The sequence below is a fragment of the Chamaea fasciata genome, unplaced genomic scaffold, assembly GCF_029207755.1.
Source record: "Chamaea fasciata isolate MVZ Bird 193981 ecotype frontalis unplaced genomic scaffold, bChaFas1.0.hap1 SCAF_12, whole genome shotgun sequence".
In the NCBI taxonomy this organism is placed as follows: Eukaryota; Metazoa; Chordata; class Aves; order Passeriformes; family Sylviidae; genus Chamaea; species Chamaea fasciata.
In genome coordinates, this window is record NW_027094097.1 from 474,018 (window position 1) to 498,623 (window position 24,606).

At 51.1% G+C, this 24,606-nt stretch overlaps 1 protein-coding gene across 1 annotated transcript in view; it reads right to left on the reverse strand.

Moving 5' to 3' along the window:
* Window positions 1–207: 207 nt before the first annotated feature.
* The window catches only part of ZFHX3 (zinc finger homeobox 3), a 125,807-nt gene continuing 101,408 nt past the window's right edge, over window positions 208–24,606 (reverse strand). Inside the window, exons 6-10 of the mRNA XM_066194348.1 lie at window positions 21,298–21,431; window positions 20,911–21,111; window positions 13,604–13,706; window positions 7,648–13,110; window positions 208–5,000 (exon numbers count right to left, since the gene is read on the reverse strand). Of these exons, the coding sequence (XP_066050445.1) occupies window positions 3,397–5,000; window positions 7,648–13,110; window positions 13,604–13,706; window positions 20,911–21,111; window positions 21,298–21,431 (7,505 nt within the window). The 3' untranslated portion in view covers window positions 208–3,396. The remainder of the gene's footprint in view (window positions 5,001–7,647; window positions 13,111–13,603; window positions 13,707–20,910; window positions 21,112–21,297; window positions 21,432–24,606) is intronic.

Below are 24,606 nucleotides of genomic sequence, written 5' to 3' on the forward strand. Positions count from 1 at the left end.
CATTGCAAAGGCTGTTCATAACCCTCTTCACCTCATTTATGCTTTCTGTTCTACCCAAACTCGCCCCCCCCCAAATAAAACCAAAAAAATAGTCAAAGTTTTGTTTCACAGTGGGCAGTATCAGCGCCAACCAACAACCAAGCGACGGACCGACCAACTGACCGACCGACCAACCAACCAACCCAACTTCTGCTTCTATTTAAAAGCTTTTATTTATTTTTTTTTTTTTTAAAGCAAAATATATTTTGGTGAGCGTGCTGGCTGTGTCCACCCACCTTGTCCCCCACCAGCCCCAGGTGGCCCCGCACACCTCTGACGCTTCTCTTTACTCTCAATTGTAGGAAACTTTGGCCATCTTCACCACTTTAAAAAGCTTTTTATTAAAAATAAAACAGAAACCCGCTTAATGCTAAGTTTGAAGTGTTTTCCTGGTGCCCAGCCTGGCCCTGCTCTGCTGCTCGCTGGGAAGGCCACGCATGGGCCGGGGGTGGCCCCGCGGCGAGGCTGGCGCTGCGGCCCCGCACCGGCCCCCGGCAGCCGCGCTGCAAGAGGAGGAGGAGGCAACCTCGCACTGAAATAGTCTCTAGAAACGTTTAGAAAAAATACAAGGAAATGAATTTATAAAACCTTTTAGTGGGGAGGAAGGAGGAGCGGGAAGGAGGAGAGAGAAATTGCACTATGACCAAGCAATATAATTAAAAAAACCGAAACAAAACAAGACATAAGAAAAGGATTTCCAAAAGAGACCTTGCGGAATTGGACAGATAAAGCTTGTGTTAAACTGGGAACTGGCATCACAGAGAGAATCCAAAACGAAACAAAACAAAACAAAAAAATTTCTATATGATACAGACGGAGTAACATACAACAGTTAAATGGCAAAAAATATATATATATATATATTTCATAGAATTACAAACAAGATAAAATAATGGAAAAAAAAAACTGTACAACTTTTAGAATTTAAAAAATGTTCATCTCAAACACAGGGAGAAATACAAGAACTTCTGTTAAAGAAAACAGTTTGTTAAAACAGCAAACGCTCCATGGGTACGTGGTTCTGTTTTTGACACCTTATGCTACAGCTGGGTCCCGGGAGGAACATCCGGTGGTTCGCGCTTTAGTATCAACTACTTAAAAAACAATTAAAAAAGGAATTTGCACTGTGCATTAGCCTAGTCAGAAATATGTACAACAGTTCAGGATCTAGTCTTTCATCAAACTAAAACCAAAACTCCATAAAAATATAAGTGTCCCGCTAGAAACCGAACCCGCACTCGTCTCTCAGATGCTCCAGTCTCTCACGGAGGCGGCGAGTGGCTTCGGCCCGGGGAGGAGCAGCCGGAGGCGGCGGGAGGAACCTGCGTTCACAGTCTTCGACGTTCCCTTTTGAAGCAGGAGGAGGATGATGATGGTGGGCAGAAGGCTCTCGTGCTTTTGGGCAGAGGAAACATGGTGGAAAGAGGTTGTTTCTGTTGGCATTTGGTTATGGAAGGGAACAGCAAAGCATCTACGTCTCCAAAATCTACATTTTAGCAGCATAAAGTTTTCCTTTCAAAGTCTGGGCCAGTTGAGGTGCGTGAGGGCTGGGGGGGCCGGGGGGCTCCGGGCCTCCCTGAGCCTGGCACTCGGTGCTGCCACGGAGAGATCTTGGAAAGAGAAACCTGCCTGGGGTGCACTGGGTGCTCGCTAAGAGTTGTCTCTCTGCTTGCAGAAGAAGCACAGATAACAACCTGGGTACGTTTTTTTATTCTTTATTTAAACTTAGACTTGTTTGTTTAAATCAGAAACAAATTCTCAAGTAAAAAGAATCCTTTTTGCTCATTCTGCACCAGTGGTGAAGGGTATGTCTTTGGATTTTATTTAAAGCATGAATTTTCTTTAGAGAAAAAAATGTAACAAAACCTTTTTTTTTTTTTTTCCAAAAGAAGGAACAGAGTGCAGCCTAATTACACAAACAGAACCGATGGTCAGAGGTCAGGAACAGAGTCTTTGAAGCATTTACAAAATGAGTAAAGGAAGAGGGGAAGAAAAAGAGAAGAAAAAAAGAGAAATGGAAAATAAGAATAAAATAAGTGCACAAGGGTAACAGACATAGGTAAATCGCATGTATATGCCTTAAAAAGTTTCAAACCCCCAACAAAAAATATTCTGCAAGGGATCCTACTGACCCCCAAAACCCTTTGAACTTCTTTCTTTAGTTTTTATAAAATAATTATGCAACCACCCTCTAAGAAATGAAGGTAGCGACCATAAGTGGAAGATTACAGGATGGGGACGGGGATAAAGGTACAAAGGGGAGAAAAGCTCAGGCGAGTCGATGGATCGCAATCTATCTGTCTAGGAATGAACAAGACAACATCAAATGAGAAGCCGTCAGCTGGACCATACAAAAGCTAAATGTACACAAAAGGGTTTTTTCTTTTAAATCTACCATACTGCTTCAGTTCATTTCCAATGCAACAATCTACTCAACACCAAAAATGGTCATATCTATCATAAATACAGAAAGTCAGTTGTTTTAAAACTTATTTTTTTAAGCTCCAAGTCCTCAACACTCTTTGTGTGGTTTTTTTTTTTCTGAAAAGTGGGAGTGCTTAACTTTTCCCCTTGGAATTGGCTTCAGCAGAAAAGCTACCCTTAAAATCCCCGAAAAGCTAAAGCAGTTCACATTGTTTTTCTCTTGAATACTTTCTGCCCATTTTAAATTAACGAAAAAAAAAAAAAGCCCAAAAAACCCAAAAAAAACCAACAAAAAAATCCTTTTCTGGAACAAAACCAAACCAAAACAAAACCCCCAAAACAAACGAAAGAAATTATATATATATGTATATATATATATATATATATATAAAACAATGATTCTGAAAACAGAACAAAGTGTGAGCGATTGACCTGAGAATAAAAAGACATTACATTTCTTTTTTCTTTTAGCAAGCCATTGGTATCTGAATGCTAAGATAGCAAGAAATTTAAAACTGTCTCCAGGTGGGCTGCTTTCCCATACAGCGCTGCCGGGCTCTGCTGTGCTATCAACGGGGGATCAGACGGGGCAATGTACAGGGGTGCGAGCTCCGCAGGCGCGAGGAGGCAGCACGGCCTTCGTCTCCCAGACCAACAGTACCTTCCAGAGGACAAATGTAACAGATTTTTTTTTTTTTTTCATTTTTTTAAAGTTTTATTTTATTAAAAGGAAAGGAAAAAAGAAATGTAAAACCCACCGGCATCGTTATATGGGAAAACAACCCACGCTTTTTCTTTTTTTCTTTTTTCTTTTTTTTTTTTTTTTTGGTTAGAAGCTTTGGAATTGCAGTTAGTCTATTTTTGAAATTGGTTTGTTATTAACTTTTTTTTTTTTTATTATTTAAATTCATTTTCATTGTTCATCTTCAAAGCTTACAATCTGAAGGTGTCCATTCCTATGCTAGCTAGACCACTGTCCTTAGGGCAGCCGGGGTCCTGGGGCCCCTCCGCCGGGCTCGCCGGTCCATCTGACTTTTGGCTAAGATCCGTGTCAGACTCCTCCGAATAGTCGTCTGTTGGCATCGAGGGCTGAACCCCTGAGGTGCTGCATGAACTTGAGGTAACCGTTGAAGATGAGGAGAGAGGAGGGAAAGGCGGCGGCGGCGGCTGCCCTGGCGGGGCGCGCGGGGCTGCCGGGGGCCAGGGCTTTCTGGAGGCGTGGGGGGAAGCCGGGGGGGGCCGGGGGGGCGGGGGGCTGTCGTTTGAGTGAGCGGCCGACTGCGAGGTAGATGCGGTGCTGGGGTCGGGGGGGCAGGCAGAGTGAGGTAATAGACTGGGGTGCTCTTTGGCGTTTCTTGCTGCTCTTGTGATTGTTCGATGTTTGTGCGGGGCTGACTCGAGATGCTGACTGAGGGCTTCGTCCCCACACACCGTGCTCTCGCACGCCACGCACTGGTACGAGCCGCTGCCCTGGCCGCTGCCGGTGGGCACGTGAAGCACCATCTCATGCAGGTTCGCCACAGACTGGCCGAAGAAGCAGAGGGACTTCAGGTGGTCGCTGGCCGCCTCCTGGTCGCCGAAGCACGCCTGGCACTTGCGGCAGACCAGCTTGTACTGCACCTTTGGGACGATGAAAGGGTCGCAGAGCGAGTCCGCGCCCTTGCCTTCCGCTTCAGGCTCTTCTTGGGGTTTGGGCAGGAGGGGGGACACCTCGCGGGGTGCGTTCTTCTGCTCTTCTTGCTTGGGGGGTTCTTTGGCAGGGTCTTTGTCCGGGGTGGCAGCCCCCGTGGGGACGGGGGTTTGGCTTCCTTTGGGCTGCTGCGGTTTCTGCTGCTGCTGCTGCTGCTGCTGCTGCTGCTGCTGCTGTTGCTGCTGCTGCTGTTGCTGCTGCTGCTGCTGTCGCTGCTGCTGCTGCAATGCCTCCTGCAGACTCTGCTGGTATTGCTGGTACTGCTGCAGCAGTGAGCCAGGAGACAGCCCCAGCAGCGCCTGTGACAGTGCGGGGCTGTAGGGGAACAGCCCCTCCATCCCATACATGGGCTGCAGGTACCCGCTCTGCAGGGCGCCAGGGATCTGTGGGGCGTAGTAGGGGGAAAAGCCAGGGACGAAGTAAGGAAGGAACTGGCTCGTCAGCAAGGTGGTGGGGTCCGAATTCAGGGCGGCCTGCAGCGCCTGGAGCTGGGCAGGCTCCACCGCATACTCCATGGTGGGCAGCGGGGCCGCCAGGGTGCCTGCTGGTGCCTCCCCCTTTTCCTTCTTGGGCCCTGGCAGGGTGTCCCCCTTCCCCTTGGGTGCCTTCTCCTTCTCTTTTGCCTTCTCGTTCTCCTTCTCCTTGCGCTGTGCAGGGGGTGGCTGCTGCGGCTGCGGGGCGGTGGCTGGCGGCTGCTGCGGGGCCACGGCCGCCGTGGCTTGTGCTGGGGTGGGTGAGCTCAGTGCGGCCGGGGGCTGTTTATTTGGTAATCCAGAGGTGGGGAGGCCGGGTGACGGGACGCTTGTGCTGGGCAGGCCCATCAGGTTGGGTTTGGGAGAAGTTAAAGCTGCGAGAGGGAGAGAGAGAGGTGAAAAGTCACTTTGTGCTGGGCAGGCAGAGAGCATGAGGAGGGTCACCCCAGTCCACCTCACGATCTGGAGCCTCCATCTCCTCTGCATGAGGGCAGTGACTGGCCTGAGAGCCCATTCCTGCAGCTGCTCCCTCTGGAGAATGGCTCCTGTCCCAGCCCACGGGCCCACAGGGTGGGGACATGCCCCTCAGCCCCCACTGCCTGCAGCTGCCTTGGCCATGCTGCCCAGTGGCACTGACTGCCTGATGGGTGATGGGGACGCCCACCAGCACCCAGAGGATGCCCTACACAGCTGATGTTTTCCGGACTCCTCGGAAATTCCCAAATGATTAACACTATGCCAGCCTCTGCTCTATCGGGTCCTTGGGCCAAAGGACTCCAGCAGCAGGATGGTGCTAGGCCAAAGGGTGAGAACACTCAGCACTGCTCACCTTGTGGAAATCTTCACAGATTGGGAAGCCCCGGCATGGCAACTGGAGACTGAACAGGCTAAACTTAATTTATTTTGCCCTTATTCGGCTGATGTTCATGAATCCACAACCTTTGAGGCAAGCCCCTTCCTTCCCTCTAATGTCAGGGGCTCTGGATGCTCAGCTTCTGAGCAATTCCAGAGTTTATGTGGTGTTCACACACCTCCCCAGGGCATAAGCATCGTGTTTTGGGTGGAATTGAAAGTGTAGTGATGCTTCCTCATCAAGGAGATAGATTAATGCTGGACTATGAAGCTTGTCCTTCTTCCCGACAGCAGGAATAGCCACTAACACCACTGTCCCTGGTGCCAATTTCTGCCCTCACAGTGGCTGGGGGTGAGAGGAGTGTGGCTCCTGCAGTCACCTCCATTAGTCATAGCTGCTGCGGCTGGCAAACATGCTCCTGAAGAGGAACGTTTTGCTTGGCAACTTCTGTGATGCCATTTTGGAAAAAAAAAACAACCCCAAAATAAAGCCCCAGTGTCCTGCTGGCAAAGCCCTATACATCCCCCAGCTCCTGAGCAGGAACCTGCTGTAAAACCCACGAGCAAAACCCGACTAGTCTGTAACAAACCTGAGTCCCATCACTGCAGCAGCAGGGGCTGCTCAGAGCCCAGCCTGGGCAGGAACAGTGGCAGAGCCTGGGACCAGCGGTGGAGGCATGGTGACTTTTGTTTTAGGCTGCACTGCCAAGGAGCTGCAGGAGGGCTGCAAGGAGGGTGGCTGCAGCTGGGAGCCTTCAGCCATGGCTGACCCAAACCCTTCTGAAACCTGTGTCTGCTCCTGACGGGGTGCTGGGACAAAAATGATTTGCGACGACAGGTCAGGTATGGAATAAGGCTCCGTGCAGCGGCCCTGGAGATGTTGGATAAGGGCATGTTATAGGTGGAAATGGATGTTTCCCAGCTGAACATCCCTGAAAGGTTCAAGTGAAGGAGCAGGAGGTAATTCACAACGTTCCTGGATGCATGGCCTTATCTGCTCTGACAGGCCCGGAGCTGCCGTGGCCTGACCTTTGGAGCTTTATCTAAAGGCCACAAACAGACTGTTTGACTTTCTAAACAGCTCAGTCCTGTCTAGGCAGTCACTGACAGCATTTAAGATTCATCAGATGCAGTCCCATCTCCCCAGGACACATCCTGGGCTTTGGAGAAAAATAAAAGCAACAATATGGACTGAAATGCAAAGAAGTGACTTTAGTTTTTGTTATAAACTTGGGGCACTAAGCAAACCTGCGACAGGGTGATGATATGATTTGCCAAAGAGATGCCTCTGGCCGAGTGCTCTGGAACAAGATCTGTGGTGAGAAGGGTGACATGGAAAACCCCTTACGTGTGCAAGGGCCCTTCAGACACATAATGTAACAAGGCCTTTGGATCACATTTTTTAGGTCACTGCTGATCATTGAGCTGCATCTTCCACTGGCAGTGTTTGCTACGTGGCGTAAACTTCCCACCTATCCACGAGGTACGAAAGAAAGGAGCATTCTCAAAAGATGAAGTCCAGTATCTGAGATTAGGCCACCCAAAGGATTATGACAAATTTCATTTTTATGTAGCATTGTTAAGAAAAATCTTATTAAAATACAGACTACATTCGTCCCACAACTACACCATTTTTTGTTGAGGAGGGGCTTTCAGGTCATACCCAGCCATTACTCAAAACTGATCCTCAGCTGCGTTGGGATTTGTCCCAGAGGTCACCTCAGAGACACGTAAAGATGCTCTGGGCATCTGTCACCAGTGCTACCACGCACATCACGCCTTTCCCTAGAAAGTTTGGATTTTTGGACGCCTGGGATGGCACCACATAAAATGAATGTCAAAAGGAAAAGAATAATGAACAGTGTATTCAGCACATTAGTCCTTCTGTTCCATTGGATAAATCTTCTATATTCCACTTCCTTGAAGGAGTTTCAGGATTTCTACACAGGGATATGCAGCATGTCTGGATGTTGCTCTAGTTCAGACTTTGCTATAAAACTTCCTGAGTTCAGGAATTAGATAAAATACCTACTGCTTTTTTGCTGTGAAGTCAACATGCTGAACTAATGGGCCAGGAATCCTGTTACGAGTCATTCCCAAGGAACAACTGCTTTTGCTGGGAATGCACCAAGTGAAGCTGTGCCTAAGCAGGGTAACACCGGTACCCACCTGTGTTGGATGGAGTGAAGCCAGGTAAGGACGGGCTGTTGAGGCCTGGGAGCAAGACTGGAGGGATGCCCTGTAGCGCTGGGTACGCAGCAGGAAGGTTCAGAGCTTGCAGGGACGTGTTGTCAAACATGCCCTGCTGCTGAGCTGCCAGACCAAGAACCTCGTTGGCTTTTTTGATTCGGTCCAGCTCCTGCTGAGCCATCAACTGACGTACAGTAGCTGGGTCAAAATACTCCTTTTCCTTATCCAACTGACTTCCAATGGTTTCTTTAACTTTGGAGATATGCTGCTGAGAGAAGATATGGTCACGTACAGACAGCCGAGCGCTGTACTTGATGCCACACAAAGTGCACTCTGTTTTGGGTCCCTCGTAACTTGTTTGGTTTATACCAAAATGCTTGGCCATGCTGAGTTTTGACTTCTTCTCTTTCGCCCTCGCATTCTGGAACCAGACCTGAACAACTCTCTTTGGCAGTCCAATGTCATTGCCCAGGACCTCACACTCCAGCATGGTCGGTGTCCTGTAGTCATTAAAGCATGACTTAAGAACCTTGAGCTGGAGATTAGTCATCTGAGTGCGAAAGCGTTTCTGCCCAGGCCGGTCCCCGCTCTCGCCAGACTTGCTGGCTGAACCACTTGCACCGGGGCTGGGTGAGCAGGGGTCTGCAAGGCTGGAGGTTTCACTATAGTCCACAGTACCTTCATTGTCGTACTCTTTGCTGTAGAAGCTGGGAGCTGGGCTGACCAGGCCAGAAGAGAGACGATCTTCATATTCAGACATTGCTATCATGGCTGCTTTAGTCAGACCTTCGCTGGGCCCTGATGTGGATTTGGTTTCGGTTGCAATCCCTGTCGCACTGTCGTTGTCTGCGTTCCCTTCGTCTCCTGTGGTAGTGTCTGTGATTGCAGTATTGACGGAAGAGCAGTCGTCGTTGTCCAGCTTTGTCTGGTCGAAGTTCAGATTGACTGAGGACATGGAGGGACTCTCAAAGTCTTCAACCCCTTCCACCTTAATGGAGGATGGACTGAGCAGGGTTCTAGGTGACAGTTCCATGCTCTTGTTCACCGGGGAGAGGGGAACGCTCTGTCCGTCGCTGCTAGTTGGTGGCATGTGGGAAAAGCTGGCTCCATCGAAGATGTCTCCTTTCATCTGGAGTCCCCCGTCGCAGTCTAGAAGCATAGCAGACAGCGTCAGGTTGTACCCAGCTCGCTTGGCCTCGTGCCAGTGACGGGATCGGATATGAGCTTCCAGCGCTGTCTTTGCTTTAAAGAGAGCTCGGCAGAAGGGACACCGCCTGTGGGCTTGGGCAGGCCCCACGGCTCTGAACTGCCCCTTCCTCTCTCGTGCACGCGTGTTCTGGAACCAAACCTGTACCACACGCTTCTTCAGGCCCACTTCATGTGCAATGTGATCCAGCATCTTCCGTGTGGGGTTGGAGTCGAGCAAGTATTTCTGGTACAGGATTTCCAGCTGCTCAGGGGTAATGGTTGTCCTTAGACGCTTATCCCTTTGGGGTTCTTCTCCCCCAGTCCCACTGTCATTCTCTCCAGGGCTTGCACTGGCCTTTTCCTCCAGCTTTCTCTTCAGCGTGTTCATGGTGGATGTTGGAGTCGACGGTGAGGTGGCTGAGCTTGCTGGAATCTGTGGTAACGTTCCAGACAGCAGCTGGCTTGCCAGTAGTGGATTACTGGGATCAAAAAGCATGAATGGCATATCCAGTGTTCTGTCCAGGAATGGGGGGTGGATAAACTGGTTCTGTGCACTCAGGAAATGGAGCTGCTGATGCTCTTGCCAATGCTCAAAGGAAGGAAATGCCAGTTTGCACTGGTCACACTGGTATGGGATTAGCTGAGGAGGTAGGTTTGCCAGCTGCTGAGGGGTGGACGTGTGAATGGGTTTGAGGGAGAGGTGTGAGAGCTGAGATGGAGTTGGACTTGACTGTGACAAGGAGCACTGAGGGGGCTGAGGAGGAGGTGGCTGTTGCAGCGAAGAGGGGGAGGATAACTGTGAAATCTTTTGGTGTGCTGAACTTGTCTTCTGTTCTCCTTGGTCCTGTTGCTGCTGAGGCTCTTGCTTTGGTTGCACTTGCTTCTCTTGGGTTTGGTTTTGCTGTGTACTTGGAGGTTCAGACTGCTTTGGTTTCTCATCTGTAGCTTCTACTTTAGAACTAAAGGTGGAGGAATCGTCTGCCTCTGCCGTGAGCTGCAGAAAAGCTGAGGAGGTTGCATTGGCTGAAGATGTAGGTGTGCTGTAAGCTTGTGAGGGCATCGGTGTGCTGCAGGAGGAACTGGTTGGAGTCAAGAGCTCTATTGCATCCATAGAGTCTTCATTCTGGCTATCATCCTGTCCATCCTCATCCTCATCTTTGTAACAAAGCTTTTTCTGGTGTTTAATGAGATCAAAAATGCGCTGAAAGACCAGACTGCACTTCTTGCACTGGTAGTTCAAGTTGCTTGTTCTAATGTACCTGTCATTTGTGAGCTCCCGTCGCTCCCCGTCTTTGCCTTCTCCCTGATTCTCATAGTTTTTCCTAGCTTTCTGACGGGCATTCTGAAACCACACCACTATAACACGTGTTGGGAGGTTCAGCAAGTTAGAAAGCTGCTCAAATTCATCATCCTTTGGGTAAGCATTGGCGTCAAAGAAGTCTTGCAGGACTCTGAGCTGGTAGTCAGTAAAGCGTGTCCGAGAGGACCGCTTGCTTCCCCAGTACTCCTGCTTTTGAGGCTCTGGAGAAGGAGGCCGTGAGTCTATCTTCAGCTCTTCCAGACTGGTAATGGGAGGGTTGCTGAAGTTGTACGGGGAGTCCTTGTTGCGCTGGCGCTCCTTGAACAGGGTGTTTCTGAACCAGTGCTTGATCACCTTCTGGGGCAATCCAGATTTGTCTGCCATCTCTTTGATCTGCTCCTCACTTGGGGAATTGTTAATGTCAAAATACTGCCGCAGGACCCTGAGCTGGTCATCGGTGATCCGTGTGCGTGGCCTCTTGTTCTGCTGCTGCTGGAGAAGGCTGGGGTTGAGCTGATGCTGGTACAACTGGGCCAAGTCAGCGGGCAGGGGGTCTACGGGGCCCAGCTGAGGTGGCAGCTGTGCTGGTAGCGTCTGCAGGGGCATGGTTTGCATCATGAGCGGCGAGAAGATGGGGAGCTCCATGGGCATGGAGAGCTGTGTGAGTGGCACAGACGGCTGGGCTGGTGCGATAGTGGGAGAGGTGATTGGTGGGGCAGAAGCAGGGATGGCAGGAGCAGCAGCGGGCTGGGGAGGAGCCGGGGGGAGCGGAGGCGGGGGCGGAGGAGGCGGGGGCGGAGGCTCTGGGGTCTGCGGCCTCAGCGGGTACAGTTTGTCGTAGTGTTCTCTGTATTGTTTGGCAAATCTCTCTAACTGCTTGAAGGGGAAGTAATGTTGGTGAACGTGCTCTTGGTGGCTCTTCAGGATGAGGATGTTTGAGAAGAACTTGCCGCAGGTATCGCACTCCAGCTTTTCCAAGTTCTCACCTTGCTCTGTCTTCCCATTTTTCTTCTGCCCCTTTTGCTTGTTCTCGTTGTACTGAATGACGAGCTCAAAGCCAAAGTTTTCTAGCAAGGCTTTGGTGGCGTTGCCCCTCGCGTCAGAAGCAATCCGTGGAGGCAGTATGGAGGGCTCTGAACTGCTGCCTGGCACAAAGTCCTTCTTCTCTTTGGGCTTTAAGTTATCAGGAAGAGACTCCTTCAGCGTTACGTTATTGTCTCCCCTCTCTGCACTTTCCCTTTCCCGTGGGGTTTCTTTATCTTTCTCCTTCACGGCAGATTTACTCTTCTTCTCTGGGTGCTGGCTCTGCTGTAACAGGACGGAGTGGGGTTGTGACAGGGACAGCTGACCTTGCTGCTGCTGCAAGAGCTGTGGATGGCTCTGCTGAGGAAGCTGAACTTGTGCCTTCAGGTCCTCCAGCAAACTTGGACCCGTCCCAGTCAATGTCAGTGCACCACTGGTGACAGGCAAGCTGACTTCTGGATTGAGCTGGAACTCAGCGCTGGGGATGTAGAATGGGAACAGAAGATGCTGCTGCTGCTGCAGCTGCAGAAGGGTCTCAGTGGTCATTGGAAAGTGCGGCAAAAGTGCTGGGTTGAAGAGCTGGGACTGCAGGAGAGCAGCTTGCTGCTGCAGCTCTTGCTGCAGGTGGGCCTGGACCTGTGCCTGTGCCAAGGTTTGAGCTTGTTGCTGCTGCTGCTGCTGCTGCTGTTGTTGTTGTTGTTGTTGCTGCTGCTGCTGCCTGGATGCAATCATGTCTGCCAGCTTCTTGCGGTTCACCTCTTTGGGCTCCGCAGGGGAGGAGATGTTAGTGCTTACAGCATTACCCAAGGGAGGAATTCCCACACTGTCACTGGAGACCTGGTTGAGTAGGCTGGGAATGGGAGTGGTGCCTGAAGTGCTCGTGCTGGTGGTTGCAAAAGCATTGCTGTTGCTGGCACTCACGGGGCTCGGTGTGGACGAACCCAGGGAGAGGCTGCTGCTGCTGCTGCTGCTGTTGCCGGCTCCGTTGCTGCTGCTGCCGCCGGCCGCCTCCAGCTTGGCCGCGCGAGCCTTGGTCTGGTGCAGGACAGACCTCATGTGGATCTCCAGAGTCGAGCTCTGGCTGTAGGCCACGTTGCAGGTGTTACACTTGAAAGGTTTGTTGTCTGGGCTGCTGGTAGGCTCAGGTTGCCCAGTAGCCGACTCTTGGAGGGCTCGTTTCAGTTTATGCAGATGAGAAACGGAATTGTAATGTACCAGGAGAATGTTCTTCTGCGTAAAGGACTCCTTGCAGACTGTGCACTTGTATGGGCGAGATGGATCTAGAAATTTCTCCATAGTGAAGTTAGGACCCTTCCTGAAGGGTAAGGCCCTTTTTGGTTCTGAGCCAGAGTCCTCTTGCACCGACCCCGAATCGCTGCCTGTTGGGCTCTGCTTTTCTTCCAGGTCGCTCTCCTCTTCCTTATCTTCCTCAACTATTATTGTGTGGTCCTCGGCAAGCGAGGGGTCACCCATGGCAAGGAGGTCCCCGTTGACCAGGAGACCACCATACAGCTGCTGAATGTCAGCCTCGCTCAGCTCCAGGTGGCTGGTTTCCAGGTGCTTCTTCAGGGCCTGGAAGGTTCGGAAGCTGCGCTGGCAGAGGCAGCACATGGTGGCTGCCCGGATGACGTGGTACTGGGAATGGAGCTGCAGCTTCTCAATGGTTTTGAAGGCCAGGCTGCACTGGTTGCAGCGGTACTTGTAGACGTGGCGGTCAGAGACCGGCAGCTGAGGCCGCTTGGCATGGACATCGTTGAAGTGTGTCTGCAGGGCTGCTGAGCTCTTGAACACCTGGCTGCAGCCCTTCTTCCAGCACAGGAAGCCAGAGTCCTCCCGGGCAGCGCTCGGATCAGCTGGAGTGGGCTTGGGGTCCCCGCTGTGCTCTGCACTGTCCGATGGCAAAAGGGTCTTCCCCACATCCTCAGAGATCTCTGTGGAAACAGAATTACAGCACACCCAAAAATTACACCAGCACACCACGGTAGATCAACACCCCCCTTTCAGTCTTGAATAATCTGTGGTTTTTAATCTCCAGCACAACAAGTATTTCTAACATTTCTCCTCTATCTTCATTCATTTGTTTCAATACCAGCCCATTAACCTCATCATGGCCCATTGCATAAACCTACACAATTTACTTCCTTGCCCACTTTGAATATCTGGTAATTATTCACACACACATCCCTCAGTGCATTTATCACCTTCAATTCTCCCTTTCAAGCAAAAGCCATGCAGCCACCTCTGTCTTCACTGTTCCTTTTTGATGTCCTGCCTATTTTCTAAAAAGAAGGCTCATCAAACTGAACGTAGTATTTGAGTCTAGGTCCTATCAAAGAGAGGATTAACAGGAATGAAACTGGTCCCTGACCAGGTGATGGAGCTGGGGGAGTGGTGGGACCCTGGATCTCATCGACCTGCACTCACCAGACTGTTTCCCCAGCTCCTCTGCACCTGAGTTCCCATCCTTCTCTGGAGCAGCTGCTGGGAGGAACATGCTGCTGGGCATCATCACCTCAGGGGTTGTCACCTAGAGACAGGGGGAAAGGACACAGGGAGAGGAAAAACACAGGAAAATATTTCAAACATCTCCAGTGACAAAACTAGGCATCAGTATTGTGAAGTCAGAAGCGTCATTTTTCACTCACTGAAGACTTTGTATTTATTAGACAAAGCTCAAATCAGTCAAAAGTGTTTCTACAGTTACATTCTGGACATAATTAGCAGTGCACACTTGAAGAATAATCTTATTATTAATATTTTTCCTTTATGTGGAATTCAGACTTTGATCACTGACAATGTTTTGTCATGGGCTGTGAAACTTCTTGTGCAACCAATTAGGTAGATAAGTTGAAAGGCCCACCTTAAGCTGCTGAAAACATAATAAGGCCCCTAATTAAATCATACCTAGTAAAGTACACTGTAATCTTGAACCAGGGAGCATTGCAGCACTGTTTTCAAAGTGTATCGATGCAGGGAAAGGAGGGGCATGAGAACGAAAAGTACAAATAAGGAGAGAGGTGACAAAGGAAAGGATGAATAAGAAAGGACTAAAGAGAAAGCAAATCGTGAAATAAAAAGCTTTTGGTAACCCTTTCCTTGCTCTGACTGATGCATTCCCTTTGCTCCTCTTCAAGTATTTGGCTAGATCCTGCACCATCAAAACCAGTGCAGTGCTGGGACACCACTGCTTCTACAGAGCTGGAGAATCTGCATGGCTCAGCTGGAGAGGCTCTTTGGAAAAGTCAAATGTGAAGAGCCTTTGGAAGAGCCAGAACTCATCCTGTTCTGGAAAACTGTTTCTTTGGATATACCTGGTGACAAACCATCTCACCAGCAGCCTGCACATGGCTGGCATCAGATGCAGGACAATGAATGTCCTTTTGAATGTCTGGAGACAATGTCTCACACTGCTGGAACGTTGCCTCACAGCACCGGGACAGACAGACCCACGTCACTGTCACCATCCCTGTTTTCCAGCCCGGGGCTTCCAGTGCTGGTCAATGCCTGTGGCAAGTGAAGACTCCTCTACGGCCTTGAGCAGCTGCCCATGACACCTTGCTGACACCCAGGGAGCGTTCCCCTTTCACCAGCTGCTCCTGGCCATGCCTGTGGCGCTCCTGCTCCCAGACTCCCACTGCTGGGAAGGTGAGGCACAACTAAACACTCCCATTCAGGTGTAAGGCAAAACAAGCCTCTCCATCCTTCTGCTGGATATGGAGAGGGCATCTGAACCCTGGACTTCAGGAGAGAGAGAATGTGTGTGGTGGCTGCATGCCATGTACCCGGCTCTCTGCACAGCCAAGGACCACGAGGCTCTGAGTGAACTGCAGGAGAGAGGAGCACACCTGTGGTGAAGCTGAAGCTCATGGAAAATCTCAGGATGAGTTGGTGGCACAGAAGTGGCTGCAGAGCTGTGACCTGAGCTGTGAGGGACACAGAGCTCCCTCCCCTTCCTGGGGCAGCCACTGCATGGCAGTGAGTGCCGGGTCCCACGGAGCAGCCGAGAAGGCAGCTGACACATCCCAGGAGGGGAGCTGAGCACACCAAACTCATTTCACCTTCTACTCTAAACAGAAGCGTCTGAAGGCTGTGGGTGGTTGGCTGGTAGACGTGAAAGGTCACAGAGTAATTTCCAGTGGCTGGGCTCGGAGGAGGGGGACGAGCATGGATGCCAAGAAGGGGAGGCAAGAAGAAAATGTCCCTCTCAGCTCTAGCAGCAGGAAGAGCCTGCTTTCCTAGGATCTTTAGGAATTATGAAAAATAAATCACGAGAAATTAAAAAAAACCCCAACAGAGTAGAAAAAGAATAAAATTATCTAACACCTCAGCTGCACATCATTATAGAGCTGTGGCTTTTCATAGGCGTTACAGTACGGCAGCCGTCCCCACCACCACGCTCAGTACGACGGATCAGTAATTGTTTTCATACACTTTAATTAGAAAAACTCAGATGGCTATGAATAATAATGGAAAAGAGAGACTTTTGCACTTGAAAGGTTGAAGTCAATCAAGTGTGAATGACGGCAAAAAAGAAAAAAAAAAGACACCAATTCATCAGGCCTCTGTTGTCTCGCCGCGTCTTTAATCATAATTCCTGATTGGGATTCAAGAAGGCAGTAAGCAGCGGTTCTTTGTCTGCCTTCACCTTCCGTCAATTAACTCTCCCCGAAATATAATCATCAACCTCACATGCTCCTCTGCATCTTAATCTGGGGCTCCAAACCTGCAAGTCCTGCCCTATATGTGTTTAAGTAATTACCTTTATCTACCTGCATCTCCACAGCCACCATTCCTTCCCTTCCTTCCATCTTCCCTCCACCACAGGGAAAAAAAAAAAGGGAGAGAAAAAAAAGGCTGTGGTACATTACATTGCTACAGGCACAAAATTCCCAAAGGCAAACAGAAAAAAAGCTTGGAAAAAAGTGCAGGGAACTAGAAATTCTGGGTATGGATGCGGAAGCTGTGGTAGTGAAGCCATGGGCTGGCCCTGGGGAGCAAACCACTGGAAAGAAGGCACTGCTCAGCAACTGGACCCACTCTAGTCCTCTGGCTCCGTCTAGGCTGCTCCTGGCCCTTTCCCACACCATGATCCAGGGCAGGAGCCTCTGTCCTTTCATCCCTATGGACCAGCCTTGAGTAGGTGGCAAAGATACAGTGAGTGCAAATGGGCTGGACCCACATCACTTTGCACTGACATGGAATTCCAGACTGCTTTTCTTGAAGGGTTTGTCCTTTCACACTGCAAAAACATCTGAGGACATGTCATTTCTTTGGACCTGCAGAATTCACCTCACATGCTGAGGCTGCTTTTCATATAAACTACGAGAGTGGGGGCACGATGGGGCAGGAGGGTGCAGTGGACCACGGCTCCCAGGCAGGTGTGACACGAGCGGCGCTCTGCGGCACAGCATTTTGTACTGCAGATGTATTTCATGGCAGTGACTGTGCCAGGGATTGAAAGGAGTGTGTTTATCTGGAGCACAGCCCGTGTTAGCGCATGCGGCTGTCAAACACTCTCCACCTCCCTCTCACCTGCACAGGCGATACCTGGTGTGTCATCCCGGCATCCCTCCTCAGCTTGGCAACCCCTCCCCTCCTCAGCCCCTGTCTCCCCATTTCAATGGCTCCAACACTGTTCTACAACAGCAACACATCAGTCAGTGTGAGCCAGAACTAAACCACAACCCTCCAGCTGTGAGTTCAACAAATGTGGTTTGTCTCCTCCCTTCCCTTCTCCTGTTCATACCTGTTCTTTTCTGTCCAACACCAAGCCCTATCCCCCGTGTGGCTGCAGCTACCATCTCCTGGCCCACAAGTCACCAGCAAGGCTAACTGCAGCACAGCACCTCTGTCTCAGCCACCCTGGACCCACCCCTGGGCACAGCCTGAGCACCATCCCCTGCAGCTCCGACGGCTAAGATCCCTCTAAGTTCTCCTCCTCTTTCCACACAGAAGGTCCTTAGAGGAATGGAAGTTGGACAAGCCTCTCTGCTTCCAAGAACCCCACCTTCTGGGTGAAATTCAGATCCTTCAGCAGATAAAATGTCTATATGATGATGAGGTCCATGGAGAGGCAGGTGCACCCCACTTCAGTGGCCGTTTCCATGGACACAGTGGCCCAGTGAGGACTGTTGCAGAGCACCCGAGGGCAGACCGGCCAGGTCTCCTGCCTCCCTGCTCCACCAGTATCCTCACACCCTGACACCTACAAACCTGACACCCTCTGCAGAACAACCAGTGGGCCCACTCCTCACTGGTGACAACCTCCAGCAGCGACACGCACGCTCCGGCCACACCACTGGATTTTTAACAATCAACTGCACAGTTGCTTGTGTGCAGGGCTGGAGGCTCAGAGCCCAACACCCATCAAAAGAACACCTGCATATTGCTGACATGTCCAAAAAATTACTCCTGGCTGCTGTGAGCAGCCAGCTCCTCTCACACTGCACCTGCCCGTGCGGACTGTCCACGGACACCAAATGAAGAGACGGCTCCCCTGAATATACCTCAAAATGCTGAAATCGTGTAGCTCTGAAAAGAAAACCTCTAGAAGAGGTCTGAGGAGATACATCACTGTCCCCATGTCTATGAAACCAGGGGAATTACAGACAGGAGGGAAGGTTCCCCACCAGACAAAGGAGGTAATTTCCATTACAAAGAGAGAGAGAGAGGGTGCTGGAGTGAAAAGCTTCATTAGACTCCGAGAGGCAAAGTGATGGCAGTATACCAAGGTCACTTCTAATTTAGACCATCTAATTGGCAAACATGGCTCCAAATGGCTATCATCTCACAGGGCTCAGAATTAATGAAGCCCGATTATTTTCATTACCTTCATCCGAGATGGAGAATGAGACACAGAGTGAGAGGGAAAGGGGGGAGAGGGAGGGGGCGAAAAGGAGGGAGAGAGAAAAATTGAGTGACAGCAGAAGGGAGAGAGCAATAAGAAAAGACAATGGGAAAGAGGGTAAAAATGCAAAGATAGCAGGAGGGGGAAGTGAGATGGTAGGGATGGGCAGGAATGACTCCTGGAGCAAGGGAGAAAAGAAAAAGATGGAAAGATGACTGGAACACTGGGAAGAAGCCCTAAACTGAGGAAGAGACAGCTGACAGCAGAGGTGACAAGACAGAAATGTGCAGAAGGATATGGCTGGCTGCGGGAGGAGGGAGAGCTCCCACTCCCAGAGGTTCTTGGGAAGCCATCCTCTCTCCCCTCTCTCCCAGCTCCAGCCCATCAGTCTTGCCAGTTGCCTGCACAGGCGAGCTGCACTGCATCCCAGCACGGGCCCTGCAGCCCGGGCAGAGGCTGCGATGGGACGGACGGTGCCTGGCCCCACTCAGGAGGCTGAGAGGCCACAGGGAGAGAACTGGGCCACGTTCGTCCGCCAGCCCCACGGAAAGGAAGCCGCAGGAGATGGGGGGCAGTGTGTGCCCCGGCCTCTGCCCCTGTGTGGCACCGGGGCGCGGCACGTGCTCCGCTCCTCAGGCAGCCCCTGTCCCTGCGCCGGGGCCAGTGGGAGGACACGGGGGTCCCACGGGACAGCCGGCCCGGCTGCTCGCTGATATGAAAAGGAGGGAGCACGGCCAGGCAGCCTGGAGATGCTGAGCGCAAGCAGGAGCCGTTGCCACGGCAACAGACATATTAGACACTGCAGGTTCCTGAACGGCGTCTGATAAGGTGTTATTAACTGGAGCCTCCTCCAACGCCGAGCGCAGACGCTGCGTGGAGAGGGACCTGCCTCAGTCACGGGGCTGCCAGTCCCTCGCCGCGGCGCTGACGCCCGACGTGCGCCCCAAACGAGACGGGTCTCCGTGAGAAGGAGCAAAATTAGGACCCCGCGATGCTGCTGTGCTCTGCACAAACCATACTGATGTCTCAAAATATTGTCATAGAATACAAGAAGACCCACCTCCTTCACCCTGTGCTCTGAGACCTGGAGCGGGAGAGGCGACCCTCACCCTGTACGTGTCTCTAGGTGCCAAAGGGAAGAAAGGTGGGAAAGCCAGGAACACACACGAGGATGAGCAGCATGGCTGGGCCAGTCTCTGCTGATCCTGGCAGAGCCCTGCAGCCCTACTCTAGCACAGCAGGTGGGCTCACCCAAGGGACTGTGCCTGACCTGCTCTGCAGAATGTCCTGAGGGGCTCCTCCCGTTCCCTCATATCCTGGAGGACACAGATACCCTTGAGGACAGACCAGCCCAACACTCCTGCTCCAGACCACACATCCTGCCCAGGCACCCTGCCTGTCTCAAAACAATCCCCTCCACACCAGCATGACAGCTACCCCAACCAAACTGGTGAGCCCGCTGGCCTAGGGAAGGGGCTGGCTCCTGCTCACTGCTCCTAGAAAGCCAAAACACCTGCCATCAATGTAGTTAAGAGGTGAACAAGGGCTGTTCAAACCCTCAGAAGGTATTTCCACACTTGAGCAGCACCAATGAAATGGACACAGGTCACAGAGGCCGTGGTCTGTGGGACAGGACAGCTCTGTGACCCAGGTGCTCAGGCAGGGCAGAGCTACATCCTGAGAAGCCCTGAGGGGACAGGCAGCTAATAATGCAAAGCAGGAAGAGAAGAGCATAAAGGCACTTATGGGGTGGGAACTGGAACTGGCTGCGCAGAGAGCCTCAGGAGTCTCCTTTCCTGGAGATACTCAAATGCTGTCTGGACACAGTCCTGAGCAACATGCTCAAGGGACCCTGCCTGAGCAAGGGAGGTGGGACTGGAGCAGCTCCAGGGGTCCTTCCCAAGACTACTCCTGATTCCATGACTGTGACTCCTGTCTTCAAGAAGGTGTCACAAAAGGAATCACAGAATCATTAAAACTGGAAAAGATCCTTAGTCTTCCAAGTCCAGCCATCAACCCAACACCACCACATTAAACTGTGTCCTCAAATGCTGCATCCACGTGATTTTTTATCACCTCCAAGAATGGTGACTCCACAGCTTCCGTAGGCAGCCTGTGCCAGGGCTTTCCAACCCTTTCCCTGAAGAAATTCTCCCTAATATCCAATCTAAACCTCTCCTGGTGCAGCTTGCAGCTAGTCCTCTCATCCTGCCACTACTTAAGTGGGAGAAGAGACGTACCCCACCCAGTTCCAACTCTCTTTCAGGGGGTTGTAGAGAGGAAGACTGACAGAAAGAGAAGACAAGAAAAGTGTAAGAGAACAGCCGGGCCATGCTGCCTGTGCTTGCCCAGAAGATGTCACAGGAGGGAGCTTTTGAAGAACATCAGTGTTACAACAAACACTGTGTTATTCACCCCCAGTGCCAGAAACTGCCAAAGAAGGGAGAAAACAAGCAGAAACAGGGTGCAAGAAAAGAAACACAAAGAGAAAGAACTGGCAGGAGTCAAAATAAACACTTATTTTGTATACTTGATGACAAGTTCTTAAATGAAGACACAACCTTGCATCAAATATTATACCAAAGAAACAACAGGAACAATATATCCCATCAGCTGCTGCATCTTCCAGAAGCTTTTGCACAAGCTGCCATCCCAAGCACTGACCTCATCAAGTCAAGAAAATTGTATTTATCCTGATTTCACAGGGAAATCACTCAACAGTTGAGCTTCACAGGGCTCAAGGCAGGGGGCACAACACACCAGGATGCAGCAAACCTTGACGGCAGAGCTCTGACAGGTGGAGGAGTTGACCACCACAGCAACTCTCTGCTCCTCAGCTTTGTGGGGATGGCAGCAGCCTTGCTTGCCGTACGCAGCCACTCACCGTCATGATGAGCTTCTCGACGCAGTCGGGTGACACGCTGTGCAGGTGGGTGAGGTGCAGCTGCAGGTGGATCTTGTTGTTGAGCATGTCCTGGCAGAGAGGGCAGCGGAGCATGGGCTGCACCGAGTGCTGGGTCATGGCGTGCACCCGCAGCCGGTTCACGTCTGTGTTGCTGTACTTGCAGTATGGACACTGGTACATCTGCGGAGCACACAAACGAATCACACAGCTCTTCCAGGTGCTATTTTCCTCTCTTACAGCCAGGCTTTAATAATTTGATGCCTTCTACCACCAGTTATCTCCTTTCATCCTCTTTCTCCCATTTTATTCTTTGCTTTTGGCACACTGGAAACACATTACCTGCACAGATGGGTTCTTCTGCCTTACCTGCTCTGGTTTGGTCTCCTCTGAAGTTTTTGACCACTTAAAGGAGAGAGGCGACTCAGAGCTGCTGGGAAACGATATCCGCTTAGAGGATGCTGGAGGCTCTGTCAGCTCCTTCTCTGGCTGGCTGGCTGGTGCTGCAACACAAAGCAGTTAACATCAGGACACCCCAAAGGGGCCTAGGCTGGACGATTTCCATTAACTGCTTGACAAACACCCTAAGGACTTGGAGGAGGATGAGTATGAGGACTGACCTACGTCCTGCAACACAAACCTCACCAAAACCGATCTCCCACAGCAAGGGAACTGTGCCACTGGTGGCCCAGAGGCAGAAAGACCTCAGCTGTTTCTAGGGGATGCTTTCAACCTGCATGTGCAGGAGACTCTGGGTCTGTGGCTGCACTGGACACACAAATACTTGGCCAGATGGTGAAGGCCCACATGTCACCTCCAGGAGCGGCTGAACAGGAGCGGTAAGGTAGAAGTCACACCCCTGTCTGACCCTGGACATTCTACATACAGACACTCTGAAATGCATTTGTCCTGGAGAGGGCTGGTGGTTGTGGCTGTCAGCCCAATCGATGGCACCCATGCTGGCAGCAGTGGTGCTGCTGGGATGGCTCTGCCCAGCTCAGCCCATGCCTCCAGAGGAATGTGCATATCTGGTGCTTCTTAGCACACGGCCTGGCCAAAATTCCAGTTTTGGCAGGACCCTGCTAAGGGGACCCAAACGCTCCCATTGTGACAAGCTGAGAAAAGGCCACTTTATTCCAGTCAAACAGAGAAATGTAAATGAGCCCTAAAGTCAACAGCAAAACACTCCACGAGTTGTGGCACTGGGAGAAGCACATCCCTGACCTTTCTCCTCCCCCGAACCCTGGCTGCCTTCAGTACATAAATTTGTGGGACATCTATTATTTAAAAACTGTAAGGACAAGTATATTATACACAGCCCCCGTCTCCTCCTCCCCGAACACACATTCATAACGGTACTTTAATCTGTCTCGAATCGACTTCAAACCCATTTCGCCCTTAATGGGAGTTATTCATTTTCACTTGAAAGGTAATATCTGACAGCTGGATATTTAATATGATGGATCAGCTGCCGATTAACAAGGCGCTGTAGCATTCTCAGGCCAGGCCCCCATACTCTTCCCCCTTTCTCCTACTCAACTTGTGAACCCGCTGGTATCTGCTCCTTGTTTCAGATGATACCATCAAGAGTCAGATCCCAGCAAACCACTTCTTTCTAAAGACCCTTCTGTGCACGGGCACGAGCTGCATTACCAAACCTACCATATCACAGCACAGAATACAATTCCCATTTCTAACTACCTTCCCTGCCAGTCCCCATCTCTGCATTCAGCTTGAATAGAGGCAAAATAAGTTCTGGAAGAAGGAAGCAAGTATTACAAACAGGTAACAGTGCTGCCAGAGGGAGGCAGGGATTAGAGGATTTGATCTGGGACTGCTGAATTTCTCCTGGTAGGCTTGTCCATACTGAATGGGCTTGGAAGGGATCTTGTTCCCCACAGCACTGCTTGGCTGCATGCCTGGTGCTTCATGCCTGGCTGGGCAGCAGCCTGCAGCATGCATGTACAGTCCTGGCTGTACCTGAAACCCAACCCCCAGGACTCCGTCGTGCTGCCAACTCCACAGAAACATCCAAACCAGGAGTGGAATGAGTTTGCAGTGTCAGTGCTGACTGCCAGACACCATCACAGACCCTGCTCTGCCCCTACAGAATGACGGGCTGCTCCGCTCAGCTCACCACTGGAACCGAGACTCTCCCTGGGGTTCAGAACTGCAAACGGCTTAAAGAAATCTGCAGGACCTTCCTTGCTTCCTACAATACATGTGCTTGGAGCTTAGGAACACGGCACCACTCTGCTGCTCCTCTGTTGAGGAACACAGTCCCCCTGGAGGGTTTGGGGAGGAGAGACCACCACCAAGAGCCAGCAGTGGTGGGTGAAGGATCACCCTGCCTTGAACCGCCCTGCCTGAGCCCTGTGTGGTGTGAGTGGCCCTTGTCAGGAGCCTGATTGCTGCTGATACTGTCCAGCCCTCAGTGTGACCCGGGACACTGACCTGCCAGCCCCCATCGGGCTGCTGGTGCTGGGATGAGCAGCCGGAGACCCCAGGTCTGCAGGGTGGTCTGGTGCAGCCACGTGAGTCCTGCTCTGGACCTGCACTGGGCAGGGATGACAGTGACAGTCATGGCTTTGGGTCCCTTTATCCCTCTCTAGGTGGTGACTGTGGCTCCTGTGTGGTCCACAGTGTATCCCTGAACTGGGCACTGACCACTGCCAGCTGCTCACCAGTGGAGTGTTTTTGGATGCAGTGACTGAATTCAGCCCAACCATCGGCTACTCCAGACTGCAGAATTTCAGGTCCAACCTTGGGGAGTCACAACAGGGTATTTTCTCATCTCCTTTCTACTGTGAAGCAGCCTGCTTAGAATTAGTAACAGGTAATTAAAATGTACCACCTCCTAAGTGTCCAATTTCATTAAATCACTTGATCCAACCCCATAACCTTAATCCTTCAAAACTAGAATTATTGATGACTGTCCAGACCCAAGAATAACTGATTTGTTGCACATAGGATATTTATTTTAAGTATTAGTTTTTGAGTTGATAGCTCAGCTGGGAATTTTAACACCAAGACTGAAGTTTATTGTTGATAAACAGTCAAATGCACAAAATGACACATTCAGTCCACATCACAGATGATCAGAGGAATTAAGAACTCTCTGCTACTGGGAGAAATGAGGACACGGCTTGGCATCTGCCTGCAGAGCTCTTAGCATAGCCTGGAACCTTCTGTCTGTGCACAGAGGACAGGACAGAATGTCCTGAGCTCAAAGTGTCCAGAAGGCCACGGCCTTGAAGGGTTGAGTGACACTGGAGCACATGGAGACAATACCTGTGCTGTGACCATGGCCAGCATTTGGCTTCCTGGTCCAGGCCTCGCAGGGCAGAAAAAAGAATTTGGTTTCAAGTATGATGAATGCCTACATATCGGGTAGCATTGTTACCACTTTGACTCTTTAAATGGATTTAGTTCAGGTTCACTGACTTAGAGGGTGACCTGCGTTTCTCAACAAATGTCCCCTAAAAGCCAAGTGTGATGGGGCAGGGCTGCCACAGCACTTCTGGAGATCTACTCATCTTCTCGCTCCTCTCAGCACCTGCTGCTTTTCAGAGGAGGAGGAGAGATCTTCCCTGGGTATATTCCAGAGGTGAGATGGGCACTTCCTTGCAAGTGGGGGCCCTTCCTTTACTGGTTCCAGAGGCAAAGCCAGCATGGACC